Source organism: Tripterygium wilfordii, chromosome 7, assembly GCF_013401445.1.
Source record: "Tripterygium wilfordii isolate XIE 37 chromosome 7, ASM1340144v1, whole genome shotgun sequence".
Taxonomy (NCBI): domain Eukaryota; kingdom Viridiplantae; phylum Streptophyta; class Magnoliopsida; order Celastrales; family Celastraceae; genus Tripterygium; species Tripterygium wilfordii.
The window spans coordinates 890,519-911,438 of NC_052238.1; the positions used below are offsets into that span (position 1 = coordinate 890,519).

Consider the following 20,920-nt stretch of genomic DNA (forward strand, 5'->3'; position numbering starts at 1 on the left):
GCACCAGAAGCTTTTTGACCCAACATTATCAAGGCTCCGTTTGGTAGGGTGAAAAGTTTGATTTTCAATGCTAGCGGAAATGCTGTAGAAAAAAATTGAGTTTAAAGCTGAAATATACTGTGAGGTGTTTGGTGAATTAAAAACTGACGTTAGCGGAAAAACTGTTGACTAAAAGTATTATTTTGAATTTAATAATCATTTTTTTAATTTTCTTATTAAAGTTAATTTAATAAATATAATTTATTATTAAATATAATTTAAGTATATTAGAATTTTTATTATATCATAACTGAAAATTTTAATTAGTCAAATAAATAAAATAATAATTTTTTATATAAAACTTATTAATGTGTATTTTCTTTATTTTATAAATATTAAATTAATTCTTATAATATTAATTATAAATATTAAATTTATTGACAAAATATTTATAAAACTAAATAATATATTAAATATATATTATTAAAGTTGTGGGACCCACATTAATTTATGTGTAAAAAAGGTCAAAAACACAACGGATTCGCTGGCCGTTTATAGGTTGTTTGACAGTGCGGAGCCGCTCTTGGGGAGCTGCCATGCCAAACAGGCTGCAATTCATCCAACTAGTTTCACAGTTTTTCTGATGCCGTAGCGTTACTGATGATAACGTGAAGGAGGATTATACATATATTTAAATATTATTTTACTTCATGTGTCACGCTGAGCAATAAAATAAAGACTATCAGACGGAGTGGAATGATTTGTTCTCTTAAATTGTTTCTTTTAGGGAGGAAAAGTAGTGGTATAATAATTGAATTTCTTCCTGTAAAGCTTACTGATTTGTTCGCTTAATTTTTTTTATGACTTGTTAAATTGTTTGTTTCATACTTTCATCTTTGATAATATCAATGTGTTTTTTTTTTCTTTTCTTTAAAAAAATTCAACGGGCTTTTTCCATGCCAAGTGTCCAGTTGGGATAGCGTGATGTGACGGGACACCGTAAAGAAACATGAGATGGGAACGTGTCAAGGACGCATAGGACCACGTCATAGAAGTCACAGACGACGCGCTTCATAAACTTGACGTGCATTCTGACTTTCCCACAACAATTTGGAAATAAGAAAGAGGACGCGAGTGAGATGTGGACGGCGATCCTTCATCCTCGCTCTTTCATTTAACGTCAACATCAAACGCCTTCTTTATTTAAACCCTTCTCTCAACGCTGTTCACAAGAAACCCCTCTCGCTCGATTGCTCTATGTGCGGTTTTGCTTTGTGTTTCGCTTATAACGCATTGTTCCTTGTGATTGTCCTCCTTTTCTTTAACCACATATCGGTGATTTTTGGATCTGGTAATCTTTCGTTCAGTGTCCCGTATGGGTTTTTAACATTCTCTTTTTATTATTTTTGTTTGCTCTTGATTTATTGCGTTCATGAACTTTTTTTTGATCTGGGTTTGCATTTGATCTGGATTTCGTGGACATTATGGGATTAAAGTTTTAGTTTTTACTTCTTAGTGTTGTTGATAAGCGGAGTGTCTCAGAAGGTTAATGATGTTTGATTTGGATAACGCATTGCAAAAATTAGTACATAAAATTGTTTGATTTCATGAAAAAAAAATCTATTTTGCATTCTTTGTTGATGGATTGTCAACATTATAGTTACGAATTTTTTACTTCTACCTCGCAAAATCATGCTCCGTTATATTGCTATTCTTTTCTTTGTCTTTTCCTTTTTGGTGGCTATTAGATGCCCTAAATTTAGAGAATGTGCTTTCTAAAAAACAAACGAGCAAAAACTAAAATTTGTAATAACTGAATTCTGCATTCTATTTTAGCCATGGCGTTGTTTTGTGTATTAGAAACGTTTGACTTACAATATATATTAGTTTTCAAGTCTCTCTTGAATTCACTTAATTTAATTATTCTAATATGTGTTTGTGAATTTGAAGTCTCTCTGATCAAAATGGAGAATGATGGTCAATGCTCACAAGCTGCATCGCCTATCTACGATTGTCTTTTATTTGGTAAGCTTCATGGATTTTCTATGCAAATAACTCACAGAATTGCCTATTTCTCTTAATAAAGTGGAATGCTTTTTGCATTTACAATTATGAATTAACATCAGTTTGTAGACTGCATTTTGGTAAAAGCTATGCCTATAGTAGTGTACATGTGACTTACCTGTGTGAGCACTTTTTTTTTTTTTTTTTTTTGCTTTGAAATCTGAATATGTTGAAGTTGGATGTTACTTGTTACGTTGATCGTTCAGATGTTGATGACACCCTCTATCCTATCAACTCTGGGCTGTCAGTTGAAATCACCAAGAATATTGAAGGTGAGATGCATTCATATAGCCGTAATGTATTTTCTTGTTCTTTTCTTGTTCTTTTATGATGAATTTTTCACTTTTCCTTTTGGTAAATCTGATTTGAATGCTCTGTAACAGAATATATGGTTCAAAAGCTTGGAATTGAGGAAAGTAAGGTACCCGAATTGTGTTTTTCGCTGTACAAAAATTATGGGACTACGTTGGCTGGTCTTGCGGTACGGTTCTATTGCTTCTTATTTTATCCCTTCAACAAAAAAAATATGCGTCATCTTTATCTAGAAAATGATGCTGTGGGGGTTTCATTCTTAACAGGCAATTGGCTACGAGATTGATTATGAGGACTTTCACAGGTACTATGCCCAGTTGTTTTGACTGATTTTTCATGGAAAAGCACATAATCACAGTTTCTTACTGCTCAAAGGGAGAATAAAATTGTTCTTGACACATACTATTTTGTAGTTACGTTCATGGGAGATTGCCCTACCATAAGATGCTAAAGCCCAACCTTGTTCTTAAGAGTATTTTGCATAGCCTGCCTGTTCGTAAAGTTGTAAGTTTGTTTTCCTTGTAATACCAGTTGATCGATTCTGTTAATTTTCCTTATCAGGGGAGGATGATACTGTCTTACCATCATTGGTTTCTACTCAGGTTCTTGATTTTGGTCTTTTGTTAATGTAGATCTTTAAAAATGCTGATAAGGCTCTCCTTCTTTCTTTTTTTTTAAATGTAGATCTTTACAAATGCTGATAAGGCTCATGCAATCAGAGTGATTAGCAGGCTTGGACTAGAAGATTGCTTTGAAGGAATTATATGCTTTGAGACTTTGAACCCCACCCACAACACCAGTTCTTCCGCTGAGCTGAAAGCCACAGGATCGAGTACCAAAATCCACACTGAAATATTTGACATCAGTAGTTTTCGACCTGGAGCTGGCTCAGAACTTCCAAAAAGCCTAGTTATCTGCAAACCATTTAAGGAGGCATTTGAAGAAGCTTTTAGGATAGCCAACATCAACCCTCATAAAACAGTAAGCTCCCATTTCCTTCTCGTTTTGTTTTTTCTTGAAATATTATTACTGACATTTTGTGTTTCTGCCTTTTCTAGTTGTTCTTGGATGATAGTGTCCGGAACATAGAGACCGGCAAAACAGTTGGTCTTGGCACTGTTTTGGTAAGATTTTGATATTGCCCATTATCTATTTATCTAAACTTCTTGCTGAAAGTTTCTCTGCCTGGTTTCCTTCTTGCTGAAATTGCTATATGAAAATAACATGCAGCCTCAATGTTGTACTGTTGTAGGTTGGTACGTCTTGCAGGACAAAAGGTGCGGACCAGGCATTAGAGAGCATTCACAACATCAAGGAGGCATTGCCAGAGCTCTGGGAAGCTAATGAGAAGGCTGAAAGGGTTACGTATCCAGGGAAGGTTCCAATTGAAACAACTGTAATAGCTTAAGTTTTAGGTTCTTTCCAATGCACTAACATAGGACAGGGATGGGTATCATCTCTCTTTATACTATTATTCTGTTTTATCCCTGGATTTCAAATGTGAATTAATCCAAATTATTGGGCACGTTTGAATCTCAATGCAGAAAATCCTCAGTGTTTGTACCATTATGTATCGATCCTTGGCATGTAAGCTGTTCCTGACGTGGAGGACCGACATTTAATAACCGTCTTACATTTGTGTTTATATAATTAATGACTATCTCGCATGATACATGAATTGGGGCATTAATTGGGGTCAAATGTGTGAGTCATAAATCAGGTTTGTAGCATAACAGAAAAACAGAGAACTTTGCTAGTAAATGCTTCCTTCCCCGTTAGGAATGACTGTAATCTGTAAGCCACGGAAAAAAATAGGGAAAACTTTTAACTACGGGCTAATTTGGTAGAGCATTTGTAAAGTAGTAGATATGCTAGCAGAAATGGTGGTAGCAGAAATGCTAGACAATTTTAGTAGCAGATATGCTGCTTGAATGCTGGGTATGTGTTTGGTTGAACTTTTACTGTTAACATTTGTGTTGTGTAGCATATTGAGATAAATTACGTGCAAGGGTATTATACATTTTAGTTGTATACGTTCTATCCAAACATACAAATAATTAAATAATATAATTAATCAATTACCAATTTAATTTAATTTAATTTATTTATTTATTAAATGATAAGGACGAGCAAGACGATAACTGTAGCAATTTAATTTATTTATTCAGTACGAGCAAGACGGTAATTGGAGGTGAGAATCGAGTTCATAACTTAGGTCAAATAAGGGTATATTTGACATAAATTAAAGACACTAATAAATAATAAATTAATTAATTAAATTTTTAATAACAATTAATTAATTTATTTATTAAATGAAAAATATTTTAATAAAACTATTCCAAAATATGAGGGGTAGAATTGGAATAACGGTCATTAATGAGGATATAAAAGAGAATGAAAGTCAAATGCTACACAAATGCTTGTTAGAAGTAGAATTTGCAAAGTAGTATAAAATGCTGCAAAAAAAACTCTCGGATTATGTGTCCACGAATTGTTGTTTGGCAAACAACCAACATTTATACTACAAAGTAGTATAAATGCTGCTTAAAATTGTTGCCCAAACGGGCCCTACGAATAACTAATAGGCCTATACTACAGTATTAACATTAAACAAGTGCAGTGTAGAGATGGATGGGTAAATGCTTCCTTAGTATGAAGAATGACTGTAATCTGTAGGCCACGGAAAAAAATAGGGAAAACTTTTAACTACGAATAACTAATAGGCCTATACTACAGTATTAACATTAAACAAGTGCAGTGTAGAGATGGATGGAAGCGAGATGAGCTTCAGATAAGTGAATACTTCTTCCCCGTAAAAGCTTGGAACTTTGGTTCTTCCACTTTCTTCGGTGGGTCTTGTCCGCTTTCCTTTGGGGAGACCTACAACAAAAGCCAATGCTACAGATCAATCTAAGTGTCTAAAGCTTAATAACCCAGTAAACATAGAAAATGAGCTCGTCTTTGATTAATCATGTGGCGGATGCAGACATACATGTCTTTGCAATATCAGAATATAAAAGCATCTCAATTATTAGACAAGGACATAAAAAAATTACCTTGGCTGATCCGATTGAAGGCTGGTTCATCCTGGAACCAAACACAAGCTTACGAGAATGCTGATCAGATGCAGACTCTGAAGGCTTGAAACTGGTATCTGCATCAGCATCCTTCAGTTGGTGCTGTTTGAGCATGGGAGAGATAGCTGGTTGATCTGACTGGTTTGAGGGTTTGCCATCTAAGCGTCTTGCAGAACCAGTGAATGGGTTGAATTTGGCTACCTTTTGGATAGGCTCTTCTTTAACTGTTAATAAGAATCGATGTCACTAGTTAAGAGGAGTTATTTTGAAAAATCTAAAAACTTAGAGCCGAAATTTATGCAGAACCAATGTCTCACATAAAGGTAAAAAGAAAAATAGAAAACAAACCTTCTGGTGGCCTTTTGTTGTTTGACAAATGAGACTTTTCTGGCTGCGCAGGCTTTATATAATCAAGAGGTGGGGCGAAGTCCACCTCGCAATCAGTTTCAATGATACTAACTGCAAAGGAAGGTTTTGTTTCAACTATATTTATGTAATATTTCTTATTGTTATAAGGAACCATGATCACGTCACCAGTGGTTAAACATGAGTAGTTCCTCAATGAAGTCTCCAAGCTGCAAGGGAACGGCAAACAAAAGACGAGTGCAGAAAGAAACATTACTGCTAGGAACTTTAATATATAGGATAAAAGGAGTCTAAAATACTGACATGGCTTTAGGGTTGGAAATATCTAAGAAGTCCTTGGTATGAGGCTGCAGCTTCACATAAGTTCCCTTTGATAGGCTGACATTTTTCAATTGCACAACGTCACCTTCTTGTATAAGCATGTTTTCCATCATCTAAAAGAACACAACAAAGACAAGGCAATAAGAAAACAAGAAAAAATCATCAATAGAGTGATGTAGTATGGAGGACAAGGAGGATGAGAAAAAATTCATACCCAATTTGGCAAGTATATGAGACCCTCATCTGCAATGAATTCTAGAACTCCACAATGAGTCATTCGCTCGGCAGAAGGATTACGAAGTTCAAATAGCATTGGATAATCTATCTTCAAAGATGCTGGAGAGAAAAAAAGTATTTTATGGGATACTAAAGCCAGCGTTACATGAATTAGAATTAACAAATCAAAATGAATAATTTAACTAAATAATAGGAAAAGGAGCGTAAATAGTCTTTTCTTACCTAGGCGATCCAGAGCTGAGGGAGGCATGATAACTGAAATTGCAAGAAAGAAGCATTATGTCACTATAAGGAAGGAAAGAAAAGAAATATCATGGAATCACTAGACTGGGTGTACAAAACATACTCTTATCCCCATTCTCCAGATGCAGCTGAAAAAAATCATACGAGTCAGAAGAAATATTGTACATTTAATCACAAGTATTGGGCTAACTATGCTCAAAACACTTTAGTGATTAACCAATGTCTCCTCAGATCGATGTTATCACATTCGTATATGCAATCAAGCAGCGATAAAGTAAAACAAATAACTGAAACAGCAGCTGCTATTCAAACAAGGCAGCCAAAGAAGATTATTTGAACTGAAATCATTGACAAAGTGATGAAGCAAGGTTTGAGAATCTCCTAATTATTGCTTCTCAAACAAAGAAAAAAACATTCCTCCATCATCAAACAATCAATCCATGAGAAAAAAAAAAAGGAACTTTGTAAATTTCCTTAATTTGTGAACTAAATTCAGTTTGAGATTGATAGTCCACTAACCTTATCAATGAAAGAGACAGGGTAACAACGATAATACTGTTCGAATGTTGAATTCTGAGGGGATTCATTAGCCTGCAACCATCCACAGCAGAATAGTTATCTATATATTTAAGCCCCAAAAAAAGGTAAGCTAGAAATAGAAAGTTCTTAAGCCTTTTCAATACAAAGTTAAACTGGGTGTCTAACTGATATAAAGCTGACATCAAACAATAGAAACAAAATTCAGTGCAAATGATCATGAACATACCATGATTAACAGCTCCTACCAAGCACAGGTCACTGAAGACCTGTCAAAATTCAAACCACAAAACTAAGTATTAAAACACAAAAAACTGCAATAATAATTTATAAACAAAATCTCATCGAGGATTCAGAATCTTTACATAAGGAGGACAGCAGATTTATAAACAAACGAAGAATTACGCTCCCCATTGATCCACAAAACATAAATAACCAGATACTGGTGGAATACGAACAATCCTGATGATAAAAAAGTAAGTAATTGAATAAACCTAAGTGTGTCCAGTGATGGATGGATGCGCTTGCCGATTGAATTCTGCAGATGATGAAACTCCACTCACAACTCAAGAGACGCCAATTCTTGCGAGAGTGATTTGCGAATAACTATTGCTTTGTATTTATACTTTTTATAGGTTAGGAGAGCTGTTTAACTGTGCATTGCGGCATTGGACAAGGAGCGTTGAATCCTAATTGGATGAGGAGTTGACTGGGCCGCTTCAATAAATGGCTCATGGGCCGATCAACTTAACGGGTTGGGTGCATTCCGGTTTTCAGTCCTGGATCGACTTTGGATTGGACTATGGGCCGCAAATGGAGTGGGCTGGATCAAACGACACTATTGGTACGTTTTAGCTATTTGTGGCTTTGTGCGAGTATTGGACAACGAGCGTGAATCCTAATTGGATGAGGAGTGGAATGGGCCGCCTCAACAAATGGCTTGGTCCACAGGCCACAGCCTAGCTTAATGGGCTGCTCAACTTAACTGGTTGGGTGCATTCACGTTTTCTGTCCTGGATCGACTTTGGATTGGACTCTATGGGCCGAAATGGAGTGGGCTGGATCAACTGGAGTGGACTCTATTGGTATGTCAGTACGTGCTATAGCACTTAGCAGTCTTAGCTGTTTGGCAACTGACATTTTTGTCGAATGAGCTTGTAATTCAAGTTCGTATATTGTAGAATGAGTCCAGTCCAACTAAGACAGATTATAGCCCATATTTGGGCATACTGGACCAGCCCAACTAAGAGAAATAAGGATTAAGGACAACTAATTTAGGCCTGAGAAGCCCAGCCCAATTAAAATCGATGAAGTGTTAGTACCCAGTGCCCTAATTTAGGCACATTGGTCCGGAAAATTTCTCCAATCGCAACGCGTATGGTGTTTTTCTTGCAAACGGAGACAGAGGGAGAGGTTCAAGTTTCAGAACTGGAGGGAGCTGTTTTTGGAGCTAACCCAATAAGCAGATTATGGCGAAGCGCGAGCTTTCAAACACTTTGAGAAACTTGAAGGTAACTCGAGAACTTGGCCAGCTCTTATTTACTTCTGTGATGTATTGGTTTCTCTGTTTATGAAAACAATTGATTCGAATTGGGTTTGCTTTGATTCCTCTGGGTATTTTTAAAATTCGTTGATAGTCTGCTTTTGTTCTGTAAAAGCACACTAAGATTGAGTTTGTAAACCTTAAGCTCTGATATCCGCTTTCTGCCTTTCTTCAATGTTATAGTTTATGCAAAGAGCCACTCAGAGAGACGAGAAAACCAAGAAAGAAGAAGACGTTAAACCTGATGAAAATTTCTTCTCTACTAGTGCCGTTAATAAAAGATGGTATAACTACTTTTATGTAAATTATCATGCTATATTTGTATGTCGTACTTGGCTTAATTTTCTATTAGAATTTTTTTATGTTAGTCTTGAATCGGTAGAAGGTTATGGTTTGATTGCATGATTGCATACAGTAGCACAAGTATGGCCTCTGCTTTAGTTGCTTCCTGTGCAATTCTTGCCCACTGGTTGTAAATTCTGTTGAAAATGAGATGCAAAAAATCGGTTCTTGCAAGAAACATGGAATTAATGGAACTTGTAGCTTTGTTTGCAATCCATGTAATGTTCATTGGATTTTTTTTTTGTAAAATTGCTGTAACTCTCTGGCAGACTTGTCTTGAGATCTCACCTGTTTCATTCTGTGGCTGTTTCGTCACATGCAGTGTTGTCGTAATGGAAGGGGATCCTCGCCCAGGAGCAACTATGGGGCGTATGTCGTTTCAAAGTTTCAATCCTTCTATTGATGTGAGTAAAGCTTGAGTGACCCAAACACTATTTCGACTGACTATTGGCCTGCTGTTATTCTCTTTGTGGCCTCTGTGTTCTCCTCACTAAAGCCTTGTGTTGGTAGAAACTGTATGAAGAAACAGGGAACGCTCTCAAGCCTGAAGCCTATGCCACGTCTTCTGGCAACCATACTGGAAAGGTTTCTTTCAGGTTGGTGATTTTGCCTTTGAAACTGTGTAAACTGCTGTACCTCTTTGTGGAACTTCCTTAGAGAGTGGGTTGGTGATATTTGGGAACTATTTTATCATTTTTGAACCTTATAAGCTTATAGCAATCTATTATCTTTAGGAAAGTTAATAGCTGTTGTTTTGTGCTACACCTAGGGGTTTTTAGTCAGACCCAATGGATATGAATTCTGGAGTTGGACCAAATTCCTCAACATTGTTTGTGCAATGCGATACTCTTTCTGCTCCATATTCAATTTGAGTTGAAGCAATATTCAATGCGGTTATCAAAAGTTGAGAGTCGTGTATGCCTGTGCCCTGGGCATGGACATCTTTAAGCAGTCACTTGTGTTAATCCCATCTGTTGTATATTCAACATAATCATCATCCCATATATGACCCAAAGAATGTCGAGTCTTCCAGAATTGTAGATAACTAGTCGGTGCACACTTTTCATTTACTAAATAATTGGATCATTGGTCATTTGTGGAACTAATCGAAAACCAAATGAATGCAGAACTGAAGGATGACCAAACAGACATTTGAAAAAGGAATTTTGTGCTTGCATGTTCTTGCAACTTGTGGAAGTGTCTTTATTCTACTTTGCTGCTGACATCTTTCTCTCTGTGTGTATCAACAGAGAAAATGGGTCCTTAAATGGAGCTGAATGCCCGAATTTTGATAAATTAAATTATGAGGCTAATGGAGATCTCAAAAGAAAACAGTCTGAAGAGGTTTTAGAAAAAGATCTGCCAAATAAATCCCCTAAAACTGTTGAAGGTGGTCAGCATTCATCTCCACATAACAATAAAGCCTCCTTCAAGCAATCGAAGAACGAAAAGCTGGATTGGAGTGTTCTCAGACCATCGAAGGGTAAAAACAGAAGAGGGTGAAGCGGAAAACGTTGATTTTCCATTTCCATAATTATGAGATTTCTTTCTTGCATGTTTTCAGGGTCTAAAAACATTTGCATCCCCGTTGTTCACAAAATGAGTAGTCAGCGTTCTTTTACAGTCGTTTTAAGTTATTGAAGTTGACCCTGTCTCTCTTCATCAATCTCTCGCAGTCTAGGTCTGTTTCTCTTACTCTTACAAGGACTCCTAAGTGCGCACACACACGTACACGTCACATTGCTTGTGCTCACCCACTTTGAGCATTGAGGTCCACTTCCTACCAGGAATGACCATTTTGGTCACAATTTGGGAGTTTGAAAGTGCCGTCTGTGAACTTAGATACTTGGATTTCTTACATTTCCAAGTATCACTTCCCTTGCTGGAGTCTTGTGTCATCAGGTGATTACTAGTTGTTGTTTAGATTTGGGAAGATTGTATTAGTTAAATTTTTCCACCTTGTCTGAGCTTACAATTCTTTGCTAATCTCTTCCAAATAGTTGGAAAGACTTGTATGCTTGTATAAGGGTATGAAAAAAGTAAGTGGTATTCACTCTCAAACGGTACCATCTTTCTGTTTTTATCGATGCAATTGTGACTTAATTTTGTTACTTGAAGGAGAATTTGTGGTGGAATGTTTTAACCAGTTATATTGTTAAGAAATGCTGTGTATTCCCCTAAATCACATTTCTTTTAGATTGTCAATAAGTGTATCAAACCATCAATCATCATTGTCGTTGTTGTTGTAATAGTCGTGATAACTGATGAATAGGGTGTCCTGTAATATGATTTCCATTTATATTACAAAGATTGAATAGAAGGATGCAGAATGTTCAATCAAGCAGTTGCTTTTCAATCAATAATTTCAGTAGAAAACAATTTAATCAATAAAAAGTTCATATCATTGGTGGAAGCTATGATATTGATTTGGAGTCAAATACTCGGAATCAGAATCAGTTCATATCTGGAGTTCCAAGTGTGGTTGTGCTGTAATATTGCTAGCTGGGCTGACTTATTCTGCTGAGATTTGGAGTCAAATATTTAGAACCAGAACCAGCTTTGCATATGCATGTTTCAGATGACGCCTTTGTGTGACCTAAAGCAATGCAATAACCATTTTCAAACCTACGCAGTCATGCAAAAGAGACCCCAAGCCAGAAACTACATTAATATTGCCAACAAATCAATAAACAAATGAAGCCTTCCTAGCACAACTTCTTAGAGTTAACCAAGTAGTAGTTCGGTTAATCCTGGACAGGTTTCCAGCATGAAAGAGCAAAGCTTATTCTCCCTCTCCATCCCTGCAGCATCCATTGGCCATCCACCTCAACAACAAAATCCTCGTGATATTCTGATTTCACCGTGGACTTCACTTTTTCCAAGATCTCCTGATCTAATGGAAGCTGCGTGAAGCCCGTCCTCAGATTCTTCACTTGCCACTGCTTGTATGTCTCTGGCCTCTCAACTCTCTCAGTGCCTTCACATGCTATCACATTCATGACCATCCTTCCCCATAATCCTTTTTCCAACAACATTCTCGGATGATGGTCGCGAGGTACAGTGGAATCCAACATATCGAACAGTGCAGAGTAATGGAAGAGTGCTTCGCGGAACCTTGTGATAAAGAAGGGAGAACTATATGTCCCATTAGCAGCACCGTGGATGAAAATAGCAGGATTAATTCTATTAATCAACTTCAGAACAGTCTCTCTCGGGCTATTCACCGCTACGGTGTCATCAGGTATGTTCTTTAGCCGGTACAAACAGTTTACAACAATTATCTCATCGCTGCCAATCTTTAGATCCTCGTATTTGATCGTCTCCCATTTCTGTGCTATGACCTTGTACTCAAATGGGACATTGAATCTTTCACAGTATTTCTTCAAGCGGCGCCCTGTCTCTTCAACCCTTTCCACTGGCCTAAAACCTGGTTGGGGAAGCTCAATTCCCGTAATGCAAAGCTTAGGAGGTCCACCAGGCCTCTTTGAGAGGCCTTCGATAAGACAAGGCCATTGAAAACCATAGGCAACGCCAAAATCTATAATGTGTAGCTTTGTTGCTTTCTCTGCTAGTTTCATAATCGTTCTGTTGGCGAAAAGATATGACATTCTACCGAAGGGGCAAGCCTCCACATACACCTGATGAGCTTTTAGGATTTCAACGGCTGATACACTATTCTCCACCAAGGGGGAATACAACGGTGTGCCAACGAAGGAAAGGCGTGCCTCAAGTCCATCAACAAAGTAATGAGCCAATCTCTGGATTCCATCGCCCGTAGGAGAAGAGTGTTGCCTTATCTGCTTTATTAACTCAACTGCATTCCTTTGGTCATAGCTAGCCACAGCTTGTGCACACTGGTTGAGAAGAGTCCACAGGTCCACCACTTCCTTGTCATTGCCTTGTCTCCTCGAACACCTTCGATTACTAGACCCTTTTGTTTGCTGCAACATCCCTTTTGCTTCATCATCTTGCGATAAGCTTTGAAGAGCAGAGGGTGCACACTTGTTGGATTCACCCTGACACAGCAATACCTTATCAAAAATATCAGTTAATTCAGATTCTTCAACAGATACCGCAGAATGCTTGCGAATCCTCTCCTGTACTAAATGATCACTGTCCTCGCGGTCATGATTCTTTTTTCGCCTCGATTCAGAAATGTTTCTTCCATTTGTGATCAGTGCTTCGTTTTCCATCAAAGGCTTCCATGAGCTACTCTTTTTTGAAGCAAAAGTGAAAGAATCACCAAAGGACTTCACCTCACTAAATATGTCTGATCTCATAAAAGAACTCTCAGGACAGTCGACGAGAGAAGACAGTACATTTGAGGATTCAAATTTTTCAGCAGTATGGTTGCTACTGCTGCCAATACTGCTTGAATTATCATCTGGGCTGTGAAGGTTGTCACCGCGAGGAGACGTAATTTTAGTCAAAGAAGGAGGGTATTTCTGTCCAATGGCATCGTACAAAGATTTTTCAGTAGCTTGAAGTGCCAAACAATCCTGCAACATACAGTTCTTACCCTGTAAATCTTCTTCCAGAAGAATCTCGCTTATGTATTTGAGAACAACATTATTAGAGACATCACTGTTGTTCGAAGAATCTTCCTTCAAGCTGGAATGGGAAGATGATGTTAATTCAGAACTAGGACTGTATGAATTGGTCGGAATCGAAGGCAGATGATGAGGATCGACGACATCATTATTGAGCTTGAACCCATTAACAGGATTACGACTTGAACACATGGAAACTGAACCTTGATCAGATACGAAATTTTTAATGGAACCGGGACGAAGGGTATCCATATCCTATTGAAATCGGATTCCGAAGAATCACTAATGTTGTTGCAGAAGATCTAAAGAAACGAAATTAAATCAAAGATGATGAGTCAAACAAGCCAAAACCTGAAAAGGGGGTCTCGACACAAGTACAGAATCAGATCCAATAAGCAATTGAAGATGCTGATAAAAAAGGGAAGAGAAGGAAACAGAGTACCTATCACAAGCAGCGATTTTTCTTTTGAATTTTTCTACAGAGCAAGCACGAAGATGGATGAAGGGTGTGAGGTCCTCGTTAAAAAGAGGAGCTTAGTCAGTGAAGGAACCTTCTATGAAAGTAGCAGAGAGGAAAAACACTTGAGGGTGTGAGGTCCTCGTCAAAATGAGCCGCCGGGGCCAACACTTGCTTATAGTAATATTCAGAGTTGCAGAGTCTAGAGTAGATAATTTTTGATGGTTTGGTGTTAGAGAGGAAAAATTGAGAGTGCCTTTGGTTTGATTTCTATTTTTAATTTTGATTTTGGTTTTTCTGTTTTTATTTTTTAACAATGAAAAATATGTTTGATTTAAAATACCGAAAATTATTTTCTATTTTCATCTTCTATGAATCATATCATTTTTAACTAAATATAATTTAGAAAAGGACTTTTTTCTCTCTAACATGAATACTATTTTGTTAATAATAATATGAATCATTGTAAAATTATCACATACATGACATTTGTTAAAGTGCTTGCTTAAAAATAAAGTACATATATATATATACACACACACTAAAGCAAAAGAGAAGCCAATTAAAAACAAATCAATGCAGAAATAGGTCCCATATATATATATATATACACAATACACCACACCAAAAGAGAAGTCAATTAAAAACAAATAATTGCATAAGTAGGTCCCAGAAGTTTTTTAATTGTAAACACAGTTGCCCAACAAAAAAGAAATTTGTGCACAGAAAATCAAGCACAATGTGCTTCTCTCTGTGATCTACAAAGACGGAATAACAACAGTAATTATGAATTCCGTGTTTTCTAATTTTAAAAAATGACTTTTTTATGTTTTCTAATTTTCAGTCATTTTTCATTTCTACTGTTTTCTAAATTTGTTAGCCAAACATATTTTCAGACCATTTTCTGTTTTTTGGAAAAAGAAAATAGCAAACACATGGAAAACAATGAAACCAAACACACTCTAATATTTTTTATTTTATTGTATTTAGGAGAATACATTGTTTATAGTATAGATAAGATGAGACCTGTTCTACGGAGTATCTTAATGACCAAGAGATTGACCAAATAAAAAAATATTGTGTAACTAATCCAGGTAACTGCACTAATGGGGATGCATTAGTCCCAATACAATGTTCCGATTCATCCAAATATCTTGGATTATTGTTATTTGTCTTTTGGTTGTGTGTTCCCACTAGTTGCACGGGATTCATGCAGAGTCATTAGTTTCCCAACACTTTTCCCTACTTTTTTCCTTACATCACTTGACTAATACCCAAATGAGTGAATGAATACTACCATCTTTGAAAAGGTGGTGGCCTCTCTCTCTGTGTCTACGCGGAATGCAAGACAATTGGCCCATCATGAAAATTGTAATTCTATGCTTATCGATTCATCTTCTGTTTTTCCGGTCAAGGACAATAACATGATATATTGCACGAAGTGATGAATTCTCAAGAGGACATGAACATTTGAAAAAAAAAGCGTAAGAATCTTTTGGTGGAAAGAAATTGAACAAGAGCTTACCCTCTCCATAACCCAGTCTCCTCCTCCAGTTTTACCAAAAAACTTAACTCAAAGTTACAAAGCTACCAGCCTTCCGTTCACTCCCTTTCCCAGTCTGGAATCAGTGGAATGGACTTCAAGTGGGCTTCTGCTGTAATTTTGCTAGCTGGGCTGACTTATTCTGCTGAGATTTGGAGTCAAATATTTAGAACCAGAACAAGCTTTGCATATGCATGTTTCAGATGATCGCTTTTGTGTGACCTTAAGCAATTCACTAACAATTTCCAAACACCCAAACCTATGTAGTCATACAAAAGAGATACCCACAAACCAGAAACTACATTAATATCGCCAACAAATCAAAAAACAAATGAAGCCTTCCTAGCGCAACTTCTTATAGTTAACCAAGTGGTACTTCTGTTAATCCTGGACAGGTTTCCAGCATGAAAGAGCAAAGCTTATTCTCCCTTTCCATCCCTGCAGCATCCATTGGCCATCCTCCTGAACGACAAAATCCTTGTGATATTCTGATTTCACCATGGACTTCACTTTTTCCAAGATCTCCTGATCTAATGGAAGCTGCGTGAAGCCTGTCCTCAAATTCTTCACTTGCCACTGCTTGTATGGCTCTGGACTTTCAATTCTCTCAGTGCCTTCACATGCTATGACATTCATGACCATACTTCCCCATATTCCTTTCTCAAACAACATTCTCAGATGATTGTCACGAGGTATAGTAGCATCAAACATATCAAACAGTGCAGAGTAATGGAAGAGTGCTTCGCGGAACCTTGTGACAAAGAAGGGAGAATTATATGTCCCATTAGCAGCACCGTGGATGAAAATATCAGGATTAATTCTCTTAATCAACTTCAGAACAGTCTCTCTCGGGCTATTCACTGCAACGGTGTCATCAGGTATGTTCTTTAACCGGTACAAACTGTTGACAACAATCATCTCATCGCTGCCAATCTTTAGATCCTCGTATTTGATCGTCTCCCATTTCTGTGCAATGACCTTGTACTCAAATGGGACATCGAATCTCTCACAGTATTTCTTCAAGCGGCGCCCTGTCTCTTCAACCCTCTCTGCTGGCCTAAAACCTAGTTGGGGAAGCTCAATTCCGGTAATGCAAAGGTTAGGAGGTCCACCGGGCCTCTTTGAGAGACCTTCGATGAGGCAAGGCCATTGAAAACCATAGGCAACACCAAAATCTATAATGTGTAGCTTTGTTGCTTTCTCTGCTAGTTTACTAATCGTTTTGTTAGCGAAAACATATGACATTCTTCCGAAGGGGCAAGCCTCCACATACATCTGATAAGCTTTTAGGATTTCAGCGGCTGATACACTATTCTCCACCAAGGGGGAATACAATGGTGTGCCAATGAAGGAAAGGCGTGCCTCAAGTCCGTCAACAAAGTAATGAGCCAATCTCTGGTTTCCATCACCCATAGCAGAAGAGTGTTGCCTTATCTGCTTTATTAACTCAACTGCATTCCTTTGGTCGTAACTAGCCACAGCTTGTGCACACTGGTTGAGAAGAGTCCACAGGTCCACCACTTCCTTGTCATTGCCTTGTTTCCTCGAACGCCTTCGACCACTAGACCCTTTTGTTTGCTGCAACATCCCTTTTGCTTCATCATCTTGTGATAAGCTTTGAAGAGCAGAGGGTGCACTCTTGTTGGATTCACCCTGACACAGCAATACCTTATCAAAAATATCAGTTAGCTCAGATTCTTCAGATTCTTCAAGAGATACCGCAGAATGCTTGCGACTCCTCTCCTGTACTAAATGATCACTATCCTCGCGGTCATGATTCTTTTTTCGCCTCGATTCAGAAATGTTTCTTTCATTTGTGATCAGTGCTTCGTTTTCCATCAAAGGCTTCCATGAGCTACTCTTTTTTGAAGCAAAAGTGAAAGAATCACCAAAGGACTTCACCTCACTAAATATGTCTGGTCTGATAAAAGAACTCTCAGGAGAGTCGATGTGAGAAGACAGCACATTCGAGAATTCAAATTTTTCAGCAATGGTATAGTTGCTAGTGCTGCCAATACTGCTTGAATTACCATCTGGGCTGTCAAGGTTGTCACTGCAAGGAGAAGTAAATTGAGTCAGAGAAGGAGTGTATTTCTGTCCAAGGGCATCGTAGAAAGATTTTTCTGTAGCTTGAAGTGCCAAACAGTCCTGCAACATACAGGTCTTCCCCTGTAAATCTTCTTCCAGAAGAATATCGCTTATGTACTTGAGAACAGCATTGTTATAGTTATTAGAGACATCACTGTTTTCCGAAGAATCTCCCTCCAAGCTGGAATCGGAGGATGGTGAATTGGTCGGAATCGAAGGCAGATGATGAGGATCGACGACATCATTATTGATCTTGAACCCATTAACAAGATTACGAATTGAACACATGGAAACTAAGCCTTGATCAAATACGGAATTTTTAATGGAATCTGGAAGAAGGGTATCCATATACTACTGAAATCGGATTATGAAGAAACCCTAATGTTGTTGCAGAGGATCTAAAGAAACGAAATTAAATCAAATATGATGAATCAAACAAGGCAAGAACTGAAAAGGAGGACTCGACACAAGCACGTAATCAGATTGAATAAGCAATTGAAGATGCTGAAAAGAAAAGGAAGAAAAAGACCAGGAAACAGAATACCTCCCACAAGCAGCGATTTTTTCTTTGGAGTTCTTTTACAGAGCAAGCATGAAGATTGAAGAAGCTGCTAGGGTGTGATGTCTTCGTTAAAAAGAGGAGCTTTGAAAGGGAAGGATCATCCAGAGAAGGTTGTAGTATAGAGAGCCCAAAATGCAGGACTAAGCCTTTCTTATCCTTATCTAATCTAGGGACAAAGCAACGATAAAGTCTTTATACTTTCAAAAATGAATTAATTAAGCCTTTTAATTTTCTTTCTTGTCAAAAAAGCTATTCAATTTTGTACAATAAATCACGTTAGTCTTTCCGTCGAATTTCAGAGGCAGTCTCCGAGAGGAGCGAGACACGGTAATGTGACTTTTAGCATTATATTTGGAGTCAAAGAGGAAAAACTAGTAATAACTCATATTGCTTTTGTTTTTGTCTTTTGTGCGAGGTGGGACCATCTGGTAGGGCAAATTCATCATGATTGGTTGTGTGTTCCCACTTTGTTGTAGAGTAACTAGCACGGATTCATTCATAATTACTAGTTTCTCAGACCTTTCCAACTTTTCTCCCAAATGACTAGTACCAGCTTGAAAAGGTAGTGGCCTCTGTCTATTTCTCTCTAGACTTTTCCTTTACTATTCTCCTTACATCATTGATTGGATTGTTACGCGTGGATTGGATTTTCAAACTTGTTTGCTGTCTTGTTTGTAACTTTCAAATGTAATCTATGAGCTTTATGCAAATATTTTGCTCCAATTTAATTGGATCCAGATTGTTTCCAAACCAAGTTTCATCGGCTGGGAAAGAGAATTGAACGTTAAATTTGAAAAGATAGCATACATGATGAAAAGAGAGCTTCTAGTCGAGCTCATCATGAACCAAATCCTGGACAGGTTTCCAGACAGAAACAGCCTGTATTATTCTTCCTTTCCATTCTTGCAGCATCCAGTGACCATCTTCATCGACAACAAAATCCTTGTGATAATTTTCTTTCGCAGTATTCCTTAATCTCTTCATGAGGGTCTGGTCTAATGGAAGTTGTTCGAATCCAGCACTTAGAATCCTAGCCTGCCATTTCTTATATGATTCTGGCCTTTCAACCCTCTGTGTACCTTCACATGCTATGACATTCATCACATCCCTTCCTAACATTTCTCTCTCAAACAACATTCTCCCTTCGTCTTCTCGAGGTAAATTGGCCTCAAATATATCAAACATCGACGAGAAGTGAGAGAGCGCCTCCTGGAATCTTCTGGTAAAGAAGGGTGAATTGTAACCACCATTAACAACACCATGAACAAATATAGCTGGATTGATTTGTTTGATCAGTTTTAGGACAGCGTCCCTCGGACTGTCTGGTAGCACTGTCTCATCAGGTATGTTCCTCAGCCGGTACATACAGTTGACGACAACCACCTCACCTTGTTCAATTTTGAGATCTTCATATTGGATGGTCTCCCATTTCTGTGCAATTACATTGTACTCAAATGGGACATTGAATCTCTCGCTATGTCTTTTCAAGCGGCATCCCGTCTCTTCAACCCTTTCTGCAGGCCGGAAACCAGGCTGGGGAAGATCAATGCCTGTTATCCGGATCCTCGGAGGGCCTCCAGGCCTCGTTGACATGCGCTGGATAAAACAAGGCCATTGAATTCCATAACTGATCCCAAAATCAATAATGTGCAGCCTTGTTGTGTTCGCTGCTACTTTTGCTATTGTTCTGTTTGCAAAGAAATTTGACATCCTTCTGAAAGGGCTTATGGATACATAAGCCTTGTAGGCTTTGATAATTTCAGCAGCTGACGCCTTATAATTTGTAGTATGTCTGCCATCCAAGCGTGCTTCAAGGCCGTTAGCAAAGTAATGAGCTAACCTTTGATCTCCATCTCCGTAAGGCGAAGAATGCAGCCGGATATGCTTTAGCAGATCATATGCAGTTCTTTGGTTGAAGCTCGCAACGGCTTGTGCACACTGAGTAAGAGGTGTCCAAAGGTCCACCACCTCGTCGTGTTTCTTCTTGCGTGCTATGCTTATTTTGGGCTGTTTTAGCTCTCTGGAAGAATCAAAAAACGGACATAAGGAGTCATCGAGAATCTTCATTTTTTCAGGCTCTTCGACATGAATGGTGACATGCTTGTTCCTCCTCCCTTCTTCTAAGCAATAATCTTGCCGATGATGTCTACTTCCTCTTGACTTGCTCCGAGAAGAATTATACTCCGTATTATCATTCTCACCTGCAATTGTACTGCTAACGTTGACAGCATAATTGGAAGTATCAATAATAGTACTGAGATCGCTAGATGGAGTGGCTTCAGTGAGCAAAAGAGGATTGTCATCGCCAAGAGCATTGTAGAAGGACTGTTCAGCAGCCAGGAGGGCTAAAGAGTTCTGGAGCATACAGGGCATATCATCCAAGTCTTCTTCCATTAGCATATTATTTATGTACCTGAGAACAGCATATGAAAAGTCTCCATTATTACTATTGTATGCGGTATCCCCTTCAGAATTACTGCAGTCGGTAGTTGGATTGGATGAACTCACTGGAAATGAACTGTCTTTGCATTTGAATCCTTCCATTGAACTAAAAGAAAGTCTCAGAGAATAATTACTCTGATTGAATTTTGAACTTCCACTGTGTTGGATGAGAAACTTGACTGTATGTAAGAGAGAACAAAATTAAGCAAGGCGGTTACCCCCATTGTCTCTTAGGAGTTGGACGGGCAAGTGGCAAT

General features: G+C 38.0%; 6 protein-coding genes across 9 annotated transcripts; 2 read left to right on the forward strand and 4 right to left on the reverse strand.

Annotated features, from left to right (window-relative positions):
* The first annotated feature begins 1,101 nt into the window (after window positions 1–1,101).
* LOC120002699 (uncharacterized protein C24B11.05-like) lies at window positions 1,102–3,974 on the forward strand. The gene is made up of 9 exons (XM_038851470.1): window positions 1,102–1,330; window positions 1,930–2,004; window positions 2,250–2,315; window positions 2,427–2,524; window positions 2,622–2,659; window positions 2,769–2,859; window positions 3,040–3,336; window positions 3,414–3,479; window positions 3,608–3,974. The coding sequence occupies exons 1-9, from the start codon at window positions 1,237–1,239 to the stop codon at window positions 3,761–3,763; spliced, it is 981 nt and encodes a 326-aa protein (XP_038707398.1). The 5' UTR covers window positions 1,102–1,236; the 3' UTR covers window positions 3,764–3,974.
* Window positions 3,975–4,111: 137 nt separating this feature from the next.
* On the reverse strand, window positions 4,112–7,768 carry LOC120002691 (ubiquitin recognition factor in ER-associated degradation protein 1-like). Of its 3 annotated transcripts, XR_005469179.1 has the most exons (12): window positions 7,631–7,768; window positions 7,366–7,405; window positions 7,119–7,190; window positions 6,703–6,727; window positions 6,579–6,611; window positions 6,334–6,455; window positions 6,102–6,232; window positions 5,781–6,007; window positions 5,412–5,656; window positions 5,099–5,235; window positions 4,924–4,960; window positions 4,112–4,183 (listed from the first exon to the last, which is right to left on the reverse strand). XR_005469179.1 is itself a non-coding variant. In XM_038851459.1 (10 exons), the coding sequence occupies exons 2-10, from the start codon at window positions 7,366–7,368 to the stop codon at window positions 5,143–5,145; spliced, it is 951 nt and encodes a 316-aa protein (XP_038707387.1). In that variant the 5' UTR covers window positions 7,369–7,405; window positions 7,631–7,768; the 3' UTR covers window positions 4,984–5,142. The 3 variants fall into 3 exon arrangements, 2 of the variants coding, with proteins under 2 accessions (XP_038707387.1, XP_038707388.1); XM_038851459.1 differs by lacking the exons at window positions 4,112–4,183; window positions 4,924–4,960 and having other exon boundaries at window positions 4,984–5,235; XM_038851460.1 differs by lacking the exons at window positions 4,112–4,183; window positions 4,924–4,960; window positions 7,631–7,768 and adding an exon at window positions 7,502–7,630 and having other exon boundaries at window positions 4,984–5,235.
* A 716-nt stretch (window positions 7,769–8,484) lies between these two features.
* LOC120002198 lies at window positions 8,485–11,341 on the forward strand. The gene is made up of 5 exons (XM_038850835.1): window positions 8,485–8,647; window positions 8,863–8,963; window positions 9,344–9,425; window positions 9,532–9,617; window positions 10,272–11,341. Exons 1-5 carry the CDS (start codon window positions 8,606–8,608, stop codon window positions 10,522–10,524), a joined length of 564 nt encoding a protein of 187 aa, XP_038706763.1. The 5' UTR covers window positions 8,485–8,605; the 3' UTR covers window positions 10,525–11,341.
* A 313-nt stretch (window positions 11,342–11,654) lies between these two features.
* On the reverse strand, window positions 11,655–14,271 carry LOC120002197 (scarecrow-like protein 11). 2 transcript variants are annotated; one of them, XM_038850834.1, is made up of 2 exons: window positions 14,014–14,271; window positions 11,655–13,873 (listed from the first exon to the last, which is right to left on the reverse strand). In XM_038850834.1, the coding sequence occupies exon 2, from the start codon at window positions 13,821–13,823 to the stop codon at window positions 11,766–11,768; it is 2,058 nt and encodes a 685-aa protein (XP_038706762.1). In that variant the 5' UTR covers window positions 13,824–13,873; window positions 14,014–14,271; the 3' UTR covers window positions 11,655–11,765. The 2 variants fall into 2 exon arrangements, with proteins under 2 accessions (XP_038706762.1, XP_038706761.1); XM_038850833.1 differs by having other exon boundaries at window positions 11,655–13,922.
* A 1,465-nt stretch (window positions 14,272–15,736) lies between these two features.
* On the reverse strand, window positions 15,737–18,359 carry LOC120002050 (scarecrow-like protein 30). Its single transcript, XM_038850612.1, has one exon. It carries the CDS (start codon window positions 18,005–18,007, stop codon window positions 15,953–15,955), a length of 2,055 nt encoding a protein of 684 aa, XP_038706540.1. The 5' UTR covers window positions 18,008–18,359; the 3' UTR covers window positions 15,737–15,952.
* Window positions 18,360–18,921: 562 nt separating this feature from the next.
* LOC120002192 (scarecrow-like protein 9) lies at window positions 18,922–20,911 on the reverse strand. The gene has a single exon (XM_038850828.1). It carries the CDS (start codon window positions 20,763–20,765, stop codon window positions 19,047–19,049), a length of 1,719 nt encoding a protein of 572 aa, XP_038706756.1. The 5' UTR covers window positions 20,766–20,911; the 3' UTR covers window positions 18,922–19,046.
* Window positions 20,912–20,920: the final 9 nt, after the last annotated feature.